The sequence below is a fragment of the Mustela putorius genome, unplaced genomic scaffold (assembly GCF_011764305.1).
Source record: "Mustela putorius furo isolate JIRA1106 unplaced genomic scaffold, ASM1176430v1.1 tig00003899_pilon_pilon_pilon, whole genome shotgun sequence".
Classification (NCBI taxonomy): Eukaryota; Metazoa; Chordata; class Mammalia; order Carnivora; family Mustelidae; genus Mustela; species Mustela putorius.
This window is the reverse complement of record NW_025422048.1, coordinates 209,997-222,678: the sequence shown is the minus strand read 5'-3', so window position 1 is coordinate 222,678 and position 12,682 is coordinate 209,997. Positions and strand designations below refer to the sequence as shown.

Below are 12,682 nucleotides of genomic sequence, written 5' to 3'. Positions count from 1 at the left end.
GTTGGTTGTAAAGGTCTGGAATCCATGGGACAGAGACCAGCTGGAGGTCTACATTCAGAATTCATTGACTTACATGTGGTATTTACAGCCGTGGGACTGAATAAAGCCACCAAAGAAATTCACTGAAGAAAAGATGAACAGGCCCTGGGGATTTTAGGGACAATTTTAAGGAGATGATGGTTTTCCCTCCTTCACTCATGACTCTACAAATGATAAAATGATACAGCCTTCGTGTGCCCAGGCTCAAGCATCAAACATCTTTCCTATTTTTCCTCTCTCTCCCCTAAATATATACTGTAAACCCGAGGCACTGTTCTAATCTGGGCCCCACCCTCCAAGGGATCTTGACCAAAAAAAGCACAACATAACCCATACAGTAAATCTAACCCATACAGTAGGGCCAGAAACAGCTAAGGCAATCTAGCCTGGGGAACAGAGCACTTTCCAGGGATGACAATAGTTGCCATCAGCTCCCTGGTGTCCTAATTAAGCTCCCTGACTAAAAATTGCAGCCATTCAACTTTAGGCTTGATAGAACCAACTTTTCCAAAAGTGGTAAGAGATTGTCAGGCAGTAGTGAGGGCTTTGTGACTTTCAAAGTGATGATTATATCTTTCAAAAATTACATTCTTGTTCTCGCTTTGAGATGCCGGTGAACACTGCTTGTGTGGTGTGTGTCCTACCTCATTGATACCCTCCAGTGGAAATAGCTACAACACACACTTGAAATCTCACAGTCACATAATCAACCATTTTACTAAATACAAGCAAATTCTCATTCACATACAGCTAAAGAAAACATTTTTCCACATTGCATTACAATGCACAACAAAGTGAGGGAAAAAGTTTACAGTTTTTTCTGGAACAGGAGACAGTCTAATCCAGCATGCAGTGGTGGTCTTTGTTACAAGTTAGTTGGTCTTTTCTTTGACCTATGTAGTAAAATAGCTTCTAAAGCTTTATCCATAGTATTGTATTAACACCTGATTTTTTCACACTTATTCTCTAAAACCCACTTATTGCAGTGACAACAGCACTGAATGCTACTAAAATGATTTTTAAAATTTCTAGAACTTGTTTAAGTAATTAAGCTCAGCCACCTTTGCTGGATCCTGTGCTGAGTATCTTTAAACCTGCCTTAAAAAATGCAAGGAATGAGAACAGTGTACATATAATGTATTTTAGACAAGAAAACTGTAGAGAAGTTTTGTTTCTATCCTTTTTTTTTTTTTGGAACTGACAGATTCTACTGGATAATCTTGCCTTTGGAATCTTCTTACAGTAGTTGATGAAACTGCATTAGTCCCACTGACCCTCTTCTATTTGCTTTCTGAAACCACAATCCGCCCAAGCTGGTCAGGGGAAGTGAACGCAGAGACGATGGTTGGTTCACTTGTAGTTGATGCTGTAGGTTGGTCCAAGGTGGTTTGTTTCCATAATTTTTGTTATTGGGCTGCTTCATTCTGGCTGAAGTAATTCCCAGACATTCAGATTCAGTCACGTTCATACCGAAGTTCGACATTGTGTGTCAAAGCAATTTCCCCTTGTCAGGCTTTCCTGTCACAATGGATGTGAGAAACATGACTATTCTGAATTGTTTTCTTACTGTGAAAAGTATGGCTTTTGCCTAGCTCAACTGGCTACAGTCCAAAGAATAATTTAAAGCAGGACTTCTCTTCAAGAAGATCATGGAAGCTTAAGCCAACCGTTTCAGTTTCCTGATGCATTGGATGTCTGTTCACCTGAGAAGTAAGAGCTGACTCTAGGGTAGACCAGGACCCAGTGTAGGTATATGGCAAACAGGCGGCTAAGGTCATTGTGAGGTGAGTATTTTATCCCCAGCCCACTCCCCATTGCTGTATTTGGTTCCTTGCAGGAATATGTCCACTGTGTTTCAGTGATAAGAACACTTGGAGCCCACACAGTTTTGATGTGTTTCGAGTGTGCAATGAGTCTCTCATTTAAAGCCCTCTTGTCAGTGAGACCTGAACTGGCTTTACGTTTCGGTCCGTCCCCAGGTTCCCTCAGGACTGTAGCTGAGTCGTAAGCAATAAGGAAACATACCCTAACATGTAGAGAACATTTATTTACAGTCATATCTCTTCCAAAGTAAACAAGTTAGTGACAGTTTGTTCATCTGACAGCAGGAGCAAGCGAGGAGTCAGGAGACCTTCCCCTTAGCCAAGTGCATCTCCTGCTTCTTAGTTTACTCTGTAAAATTCGTGTAAAATGGGGAAGAGAACCTCACAGGCCTGTTGGGCTGATCAGTAACTTAATTCAAGGGACTGTGAGGTGTGGGTCTCAGTACACGGGTGATTAGCAAACGTTTGCCTCAGGGCTCCTTTCCCTGTACACAGCTGCTCGGCCCCTGGAGAGGCGGGCGGGTGGGCTCCAGGCCTGGGACGAGGGACAGAGGGTACGGCGTGGGTTACAGTGTTTCTTTCTTCTACGTACACGGTCATCTATTCCATCACACGGGGGTGCGCTTTCTGGCGTGTGGTAAGAACAGTATGTGGAACGGCCTCCCTTCTCAGAGCCACACTGATTTTACTAGAACAACAGGCCTTAAAAGGGTCTTAGTGAATAGCCGCTCTGTGCCCCTGGTTCTACAGACGAGCTGTTTAGAAGCCAATTGGTACCTTCTAGCCAAACCCAGCGCACACACCGGTGTAGGGACTCTCACCGATCACGTTGACCTCACAGTCGTTTTAGTTCTAATGGTTTCCAGTGGGATCCTTTCCCCCCTTTACATATTTCTTTATGTTTGTGACCTATGAATGAGCGGAAACACCAAGAGATAGTTCTCCTGTCTGAGGGTGTATTTTTCTGGAAAAGTTTCCCCGGACCTCAGCCCCTCGACACGCAGTTCGCAAAGGGCACACGGAGCAGCCCCTCAGTCACATCCACCCACCCACGGCCAGTCAGACGCCCCTTGAGGAGGAGGCTCACTTGGTATGTAACATGGAGGTCGAGTCCAGTCGGTCACGCAGGGATTCTCTTCGTTGGGATCGCTTTGCAGTTCAGGTGGGAGAGCACGTTTCGGGGCCCAGACAGCTGACTAGCACAGGCATCTCCGCTCTGATTTGACAACCTCTTCTGAAGAGTGAACCACGTTTGGTACAAATCCACTCTTCACCCCTTCCCATCCCTCCTGGATTGTAATATCCCCCCGCTTAACCAGCTCATATATGTCTCTTGTCAGGTCTGTGAAGGCTTTCTCCACGTTAATGGCGTCTCGGGCTGACGTCTCAATGTACTTCATGCCGTATGCAGCAGCCAGTTTCTCTGCCTCGTGGCGAGTCACTTGCCTCTGTGTATCCAGGTCACACTTGTGACCTACCAGGACAAATACGATTTGGTAGGGCTGAACGTGTACTTTGGTCTCTTCTAACCACTCATGCACATTCTGGAAGGACCTGCGGTTGGTAATGTCAAATAAGAGCAGACCACCTACAGAGTTCCTGTAGTAGGCGCGAGTGATGGATCTAAAACACAAGAAAGAAGTAAAGCATAAAGGCCGTGCCCAAACCCCTGTACTTCCGTGAGCTCGCGCAGTGCACTGACACAGTCCTTTAGTAAGAGTGATCTTTTGTTTAAAGAATGGAATGCGAGTGCCATTCTGTAATGAATAACCCGTGAATTTTCAATTGGGCAAAACTAAGAGACAGCATCTTCTAGAAATAAACGCTCATGGCCTTCCAGGCATTTTCTCTCAATTCAGGTAGAACTACAGCTTACTGTCCCGAAGTCACAGGTTATTATGAAGTAGTTGAAACAGAATTTAAAAAGATTAGAAATGAATTTATGGTAGTTGACAGAAAATGTTTATGAGTATATATAGCTGTATTGCAATATACTCCATTTTCCCCCAGGTAACACTTCTTATTTTACTCTAAGAGGGTCCTCCATCTCTTCTCTGAGGAGAAACATGCTTTGTTTTTTATTTTCTAGGCCATGTGGAAAGGGGAAAAATCAGAATGGTCTGCGGTGGTGTCGAGCAGAGTGACTGTCAGCCCCATTTCCTGACACACTTCAGAGAGGCTGAGTCAGGAGCTACCCCAGGGAAGAACTGCCTAAATAGCAAAAATTTCCCCTTAAACTGATAGAACTTATTTAAAGCAGTGTGCTGGGAGTATCTCTAAAACCTAAAGGTTTAGGTTCTAAAACATTTGCTGTACTTAAACAGAAGAAACCTCTGATATTTTAACTTCTTGGTTTGAGGAGCGCACATAAGTCACAGTACTTGGCTTAGAGCATAGTAGAGCTTAGTGGAGGGTTAAATTGTTGAACAATTTGCCTCTACCATCACTTGTTTTACACTACTGTGCTTCTTGATCTACATCTGTTTTTAGGTTTTCTGTCTCCTTGGATGAAAAAGTTAAACAATGAGGGACTCAACAGCTTAAGGCTTAGGACCAATGGCCCAGTGATAAGAGAACAAACATCGTCCAGGGAATTAGATTCCAAGTTAGATGATAGTAAGAATGAACGTTACCAGTGACTTCAAGTCTCTAAAACCAGGCAAATCAGCCCTGGAGACTGGAAGCATTTCTAATTCTCTTATGTTTAAGGGTTCATGGAGAATGGCAGGTGTAATCAGAAAATTCAATGTGAACAAAGGTTTTGATTTGTGACTAACTTGGTTCAGGAAAACAGTCAACAAGCTGTAGATCCCTATCAAAACTCTTAAAGACATTATTATATTAGTGGTTTGTAAGTATTTAGAAAGGAAAAAAGCCCTTTCCAAACACAATATAAGGCTACCTAAAAATTAAAATTCCCATTCATCAAAAACTTTTCTTGAAGTTTAAAGACAAATGACAAACCAGGAAAATATTTTACAACATACATGACAGAAAAGGGTAATAATCTATTAAAAAACTCTTTCAAGTCAATATCACCCAATAAATAATAAGCAGTGGATATGAAAAGGCTGATCATAGAGACAGAGATTCCTGTCAACATATAAAAACCCTTTCTTCACTTCTAATACAAGAAATGCAATCACGAATTCAGAGTTGATCCTGTGCAAGGGTATGTGCCACAGTGTTGTTTGCAGAAGTTGGGGGTGGTGTGGGTGGGGCCAAGTTTGTAGTAAATTCTTCTTTCTACTCTTCTTCAACTACCTAACCAGTATTTTCTATGCTCAATTAGTGTTCAATAGATAAATGAATAAATATTGACAGACATATTTGAAAATGAATAAAGGCGATTGAGTCCTTTTGACCTAATTCCTGCTGCCATATGTGACATTAGCTCAACTTGATCTCTCCAAGTTTTCTGTGTACGCTGCTCTGTTACTTGTCTTTACACATGCTGTTTCCTGTCCCTGGGCTTTTCCTGTCTTGGCTTGGGTAATCCTCTCCAGGCAGCTTTCTGTATGTTCAGACACATAATTACACATGATACATACTACAAGGGAAAACAAAGGGTTGTAGGAGAAAATTATACCTGTTCATTGACTACTCATTATATGCTTAGCGTTGTAGTAGGGTGTGGGCATCTGAATATGAACCACACAGTCTTTTGTATAATTACTGCTTATGTATTTCCTTCCACTATGCCGGCACAGAAGTTCTAAAAGGGAAGGGCTCTTGTCTGTTTTGTTTACAAGGCATCCTCTTGTGTGTTTCCTCAGGCTGTTTCCCCAGAAACAAGCCCAGTGCCTGGCATGTAGTGGATGATTTCCGAATGTGTGCTGGTTGCAAGAAGGAATCAATCATCCGTATCTATTTCATATAATTACGATTATCTCTATATCTCTATATCTGTATCTATGTCTATAAGTAGCTATGTGTGTATATCATCTGTCTATGCCTGTCAGTTTTGTAAAGATGACCTGGAAACAGTTTTGAAAGTAATGTAGCATAAGGACTGAGATTGATAAATTCCAGCTAGTTTATTAGCTACTAAGGGGCAGATCGGTGGAATTGTGGTGCAAGCAATACGTATTATTGACTGGCCCTCCCTGCCAGGGTGTTTCTTTCCCGGCACTGAACTCCCGGCCAGCTGAAGGTGGGCTTGAGCAGAAATCCCCAGACCCTTGGGATCGTCCCTACGGGGGCCGGGCCGACTGCAGGGCCAGGAAGTCCTCTCTCCCCAAGGGTTGTGCAAAGCCGAGTAGACCCTCCCACTGCTCGCGGCCCGGCTGCGCTCCCCACCTGAACCTCTCTTGACCCGCGGTATCCCAGATCTGGAGCTTGATGCGTTTTCCTGGCTCGATCTCCACCAGACGGGAGAAAAAATCCACCCCCACGGTGGGGTCCGAAACCTGGGCAAAGCGGCCCTCGGTGAAGCGGCGGATCAGACAGGACTTGCCCACCGTGGAATCCCCGATGACAATGAGCCGGAACTGGTATAGCCAGATGGCCTCCATGGCCGGGGCTCAGCAGGTCTCCTCGGCCCGGGCCGGCCGTGGGCGGTGAGAGGGGCGCCCAGCCGAGGCCTCGGAGAGCGTGGCTTGGTCCGGATCTAGATCGGCCGCCAGCACATCGCTAGCCTGGGAGCCTGAGGCGAGGTAGGCCCCGGCGCGGGGAGAGCGAAGGAATGGATGCTGCGCTCGCAGAGGTGATGAAATGGCAGCAGCATCAGCACCACGCACTCTGACTCATCACTGACAACCGAGTTACTGTAATCCCGCGCGTAGACGCGACTGCCGGGGCTGCCACACTGTCTGTAAAAGGAGCGCACACAGAAACAGCCGCGGGGGTCGGTGGGGAGGGAACCCAGCGCCTTCCTTTCCTTTCTAATTTCTCCACCCACCGCCCCTTCTCAATTAACTTTTTTCTCTACCTCCAACTAGCAAAAGGAATACCTTTTCATTCAAACTAGCAAAACAATCCAAAAATGTACACAAAAAAAGTAGATCCATCCTTATTAAGATATTAACAGCTTGGGATATATTCTTTTACGTGTATTGCCAAGCAAATATACATACACATAAAAATGTATTGCTATTTGGTGTCACAAAAATTGAATAGAATTGGACCATTACTTTAGTGTTTGCTTTTTGCAATTAATAAAGAATCATAAATATCCTCCATTTCCAGCCCACTTTCCTTTTGCAATGACAATGCTACAATAATGATTCTAACTATAGTCACACATACGTTATTTTGGTGAGATAGAGTCTTCCAAAAGGGACGGAGAAGTCAAAGAGGATGAGCATTTTAAATGTAATGAATTTGGGCACGATACCTTGTAAAAATATTTAGCGATATAAATTCTACTTGGCAATATGTGAAAAGGCGATTTCTTCACAATTTTTATTCAAGCGTCATGTTATATTCTTTCTGAATTCTTGCCACTCTGATGTAGTTAAATAAGGCGTTCATTACTTTGTTTTACATTTTCCTGACTACTAATGAGGTCAATACCATTTCTCAAGTATTGACCATTTGCATTTCCTCTTCTGGGAATAACCTCTTCAAAACTTTTGCCTGTTCTTCTTCTTCTTTTTTTTCTTTTTTAAGATTTTATTTATTTATTTGGCAGAGATCACAAGTAGGCAGAGAGGCAGGCAGAGACATAGGAGGATGCAGGCTCCCCGCTGAGCAGAGCTGAGCAGAGAGCCCCATGCGGGGCTCAATCCCAGGACCCTGAGATCATGACCTGAGCCAAAGGCAGAGGTTCAACCCACTGAGCCCCCCAGGTGCCCTTCTTCTTCTTCTTCTTTTATTTTTTTTAAATGTAATTCCTTATCATTGCATTACACAATTAAAAAACATTGGGCTCCTGTGTGTCTCAGTCGGTGAAACGTCTCCCTTCGGCTCAGGTCATGATCCCATGATCCTGGGATTGAGCCCTGGTCACAGCCCCTGCTTGGCATGGAGTTTTCTTCCTTTCCTGCTGCCTCTCCCCCCTCTTGTGCTCTCTCTCAAATAAATAAATAAAATCTTCAAAAAACAGTTTTATTGATATATAATTCACATTCCATACTATTCACTCATTTGAAGTGCATAAGTCAATGGTTTTTGGTATAGTCATGGACTTGTGCAACCATCACCATACTCAATTTTAAAATATTTTCATCATCCCCAAAACAGACCCTTACCTTGTGGCCCATCACCTCCTATCATCCTTTCCTCCTAGCCCTAGGAAACAGCGAATCTACTTTCTGTCTCTATAGATTTCCTTATTCCGGACATTTCATATAAAGGGAATTATAAAATATGTGGCTTCTTTTCACAGAGACACTTTCTAGCTTTATAACTGGCTTTTTTCACTTACCATAATGTTTTAAAAGTTCATTCACATTCAGTTTTATGACCGAGTAGTATTCCATTGTGCGGAAGTACCATTTTATTAATCCATTTATCTATGGATGGAAATTTGGGTTGTTTCCACATTTGGGCCATTATAAATAATGCTGCTATGATCATTTTGTCTACAAATATTTGTTTAAACACATGTTTTGAATTCTTTTAGCTTTAAATCTAGGAGTGGAATTCCTGAGTTCGGTGGTGACTGTATGTTGAATGCTTTGAGGAAATGCCAGACTGTTTTCCATAGAGACTGCAAAGTATGATGGCTCTTATTTCTCTGTATCTTCTTCAACACTGGTTGTCTTCTGACTTTTTAATTTTAGACATCCGAGGAGTGGGTGTGAAGCGGTATAGCTCATTGTGATTTAGATTTGCATTTCCCTGAAGACTAATGACAGTTAGGGTTATTGACCATTTGTATATCTTCCTTGAAGAAATGTAGATTCAGATCCTTTCCCCACTTTGAAACTGGGTTATTTGTCTTTTTATTGTTGAGTTGTAAGAGTTCTTTATCACATACATGATTTGTAAATATCTCTCCCATTCTGTGTTCCCTTTTTGCACTTTCTTGAGGGTGCCCATTGAAGCACAGAGTTTTAAATTTTGATGAAATAGAAATTACCTTCCCCCCCTTTTGTTGCTCATGCTTCTGGTGTCATGCCTTAGAGTACTTTGCCAAATCCAAGGTCGTGAAGATTCATTCCTAGACTTTCTTAAAAGATTTTCATAGTTTTAACTCATATATTTAGGGCTATGCTCTATTTCGAGTTAATTTTCAAATATGTTGTGAGGGAGGGATCCAACTTAATTCTTTTGCATATGGGTATCCAGTTGTCCAAGCACCATTTGTTGGGAGAGGTCATTCTTTCCCCATTGAATGATTTTGACACCCTTGTTGAAAATCAACTGGCCATAGACTATGGGTTTATTTCTGGACTCTCAATTTTATTCCGTTGGTTTATATGTGTAGCCTTATGCCAGTAACACATTGTCTTGATAATTGTAGCTTTGTAGCAGTTTTGAAATCGGGAAGTATGAGTCCTTGTCCTGTGTTCTTTTCCAAGATTGTTTTGGTTATTTGAGGCCTCCTTTAATTCTATGAATTTTAAGATCAACTTGTCAGTTTCTTCAAATAAGGCAGCTGAGATATTGATTGAGATTTTATTAAATTTATAGATCATTTTGAAGAGTATATTCATCTTAACAAAATTAAATTAAATTAAGTCTCCTAATGCTTGAACATCGGGTATTTTCCCACATATTTAGGTCTTTTAAAATTTCTTTTAACAATGTATTTTAGTCTTCAGTTTGCAAGTCCTACACTTCTTTGGTTAAGTTATTTCTAAGTATTTTATTCTTTTTGATGCTATTGTGAATGGAGTTGTTTTCTTAATTTTATTTTCAGATTGTTCATTGCAAGTGCATAAAAATACAACAAAGGCTGTTTGTGGTGGATGTGATGGCTTCAAGTTTACTTCATGGAATTGGTGTGCTGGCCATGCATGACCTCAGGGCCCACAGTCCCAATGGCATCTATGGCATCTGCATGTAGTGTTCCTACTGAGACGGGCAGGCAATCGGGCTGGAGAGGGAGGTCATGATGACTCATGAAGGTGAAGGGGCATGCTAGCCCCACAGGCAACTTCAAGCACCAAAGAAGACCCTAATTTAGTCCCATCTATCACCAACAAGCAGATAGTGGGCTGCATCTTTGAAGAGGACAAAGATGTTGCCTTCATCTTTTTCTGGCTGGACAAAGGCAAGATCCAGTGATACCCTAGCTTTGGAACCCATTACAAGCTGGTGCCCCACCAGTTGGCCCACTGAGCCTTTACCCTAACTTACTCAAAATGTCCTGTGAAGTTTCTTCCTTACAGTAAAGACTAGCCATCGCATCGGCCCCTTCTCCTCCCTCCTCCCGCAAATACAATAGATTTTTAATTGATTTTATAATTTCCAATCCTGCCAAACTCGTTTACTAGTCCCAGTGGTATTTTTTAGGGTATTCCATATGATTTGGTCAAATAGTTTGTCTGCAACTGATCATGTGATCATGAGATGATCATATGCTTTTTGGTTTTGTGGTCTTTTTTTTTTTTTTTTTAAAGATTTTATTTATTTATTGGACAGAGAGAGATCACAAGTGGGCAGAGAGGCAGGCAGAGAGAGTGAGAAGCAGGCTCCCCACCAAGCAGAGAGCCTGATGCGGGGCTCGATCCCAGGACCCTGGGACCACGACCTGAGCTGAAAGCAGAGGCTTTAACCAACTGAGCCACCCAGGCCCCTGGTTTTGTGGTCTATTGATATTATGTACTACATTAATTAATTGATTTTTGGATGTTGAGTTAACCTTGCTTTCCTTGTATAAATCCTGCTTGATTGTGGTGTATAATTTTTTTAAAGATTTTATTTCTTTATCTGACCGAGAGAGAGAGATCACAAGTAGGCAGAGGGGCAGGCAGAGAGAGAGGGAGAAGCAGGCTCCTTGCTGAGTGGAGAGCCCAATACGGGGCTTAATCCCAGGACCCCAAGATCATGACCTGAGCCGAAGGCAGAGGCTTTAACCCACTGAGCCACCCAGGTACCCCAAATGGTGTATAATTTTTAAAATATGTTTTTAGATTTAATTTGCTATTATATTGTTGAAGATTTCTGTATCCAGCTTCATACTATTTGATCTGTAGGGTTTTTTTTTATATATTTTTAAAATTTTTTATTTTTTATAAACATATATTTTTATCCCCAGGGGTACAGGTCTGTGAATCACCAGGTTTACACACTTCACAGCACTCACCAAAGCACATACCCTCCCCAATGTCCATAATCCCACCCCCTTTCTCCCAACCCCCCTCCCCCCAGCAACCCTCAGTTTGTTTTGTGAGATTAAGAGTCACTTATGGTTTGTCTCCCTCCCAATCCCATCTTGTTTCATTGATTCTTCTTCTACCCACTTAAGCCCCCATGTTGCATCACCACTTCCTCATATCAGGGAGATCATATGATAGTTGTCTTTCTCTGCTTGACTTATTTCACTAAGCATGATACGCTCTAGTTCCATCCATGTTGTCACAAATGGCAAGATTTCATTTCTTTTGATGGCTGCATAGTATTCCATTGTGTATATATACCACATCTTCTTGATCCATTCATCTGTGGATGGACATCTAGGTTCTTTCCATAGTTTGGCTATTGTGCACATTGCTGCTAGAAACATTCGGGTGCATGTGCCCCTTTGGATCACTACGTTTGTATCTTTACGGTAAATACCCAGTAGTGCAATTGCTGGGTCATAGGGCAATTCTATTTTCAACATTTTGAGGAACCTCCATGCTGTTTTCCAGAGAGGCTGCACCAGCTTGCATTCCCACCAACAGTGTAGGAGGGTTCCCCTTTCTCCGCATCCTCGCCAGCATCTGTCATTTCCTGACTTGTTGATTTTAGCCATTCTGACTGGTGTGAGGTGATATCGCATTGTGGTTTTGATTTGTATTTCCCTGATGCTGAGTGATGTGGAGCACTTTTTCATGTGTCTGTTGGCCATCTGGATGTCTTCTTTGCAGAAATGTCTGTTCATGTCCTCTGCCCATTTCTTGGTTGGATTATTTGTTCTTTGGGTGTTGAGTTTGCTAAGTTCTTTATAGATTTTGGACACTAGTCCTTTATCTGATATGTCGTTTGCAAATATCTTCTCCCATTCTGTCAGTTGTCTTTTGATTTTGTTAACTGTTTCTTTCCTTTGCTGTGCAAAAGCTTTTGATCTTGATGAAATCCCAATAGTTCATTTTTGCCCTTGCTTCCCTTGCCTTTGGCGATGTTCCTAGGAAGATGTTGCTGCGGCTGAGGTCGAAGAGGTAATTTTTAATATTTTTTATTGTGGTGTCCTCATCTGGTTTTAACCTCATAACACGAGTTCAGAAGTGTTCCTTCCTCTTCTGCTATTTGGAAGAATTTGTGAAGAATTGGTTTTAATTCTTTTTAAATGTTTGCTAAACTTCAAGCCAGTTGGGCCTGGGGTTTATTTTGTGGGTAGCATTTTGATTACTAACTCAATCTCTTCACTTGTTATATGTCTACTCAGGTTGTCTCTTTCTTCATCTTTTTAAACTTTAAAGTGTATATTTTATTTCATCAATTATATTCAAAACTATAATCAATTTTATAATCAGCTACCCAATATATAAGCACTATAAAATTATGAATGAGATGTTTTACATATATTTGTACTAAATCTCAGATATTAGGTGTGTATTCTCAACTTGTACCAGCAGTGTTGCTTGTGGCTTGTGACAGTGCAGCCCCAAAAGGCCCCACCACTCAGCTGCATTCTCCCCCTACAATTCCTTTTCAGGACCAGCTGGCTCATGCCCTGGCCATTGTTTCTTGAGCCAGCTTCAGTAGTTTGTATCTTGGTAGGAATT

General features: G+C 42.0%; 1 protein-coding gene across 1 annotated transcript; it reads right to left on the bottom strand.

The window, feature by feature from the left end:
• Nucleotides 1-737: 737 nt before the first annotated feature.
• On the bottom strand, nucleotides 738-6,639 carry RAB39B (RAB39B, member RAS oncogene family). Its single transcript, XM_004779286.3, has 2 exons — nucleotides 6,162-6,639; nucleotides 738-3,485 (listed from the first exon to the last, which is right to left on the bottom strand). Exons 1-2 carry the CDS (start codon nucleotides 6,374-6,376, stop codon nucleotides 3,059-3,061), a joined length of 642 nt encoding a protein of 213 aa, XP_004779343.1. The 5' UTR covers nucleotides 6,377-6,639; the 3' UTR covers nucleotides 738-3,058.
• Nucleotides 6,640-12,682: the final 6,043 nt, after the last annotated feature.

Excerpts from the sequence above, each read along its gene's own strand:
- RAB39B (XM_004779286.3), bottom strand. The coding sequence starts at position 6,376 with ATGGAGGCCATCTGGCTATACCAGTTCCGGCTCATTGTCATCGGGGAT. Across the intron at positions 3,486-6,161 it reads GCGGGTCAAGAGAGGTTCAG|ATCCATCACTCGCGCCTACT; the intron begins GTGGGGAGCGCA and ends CTTGTGTTTTAG.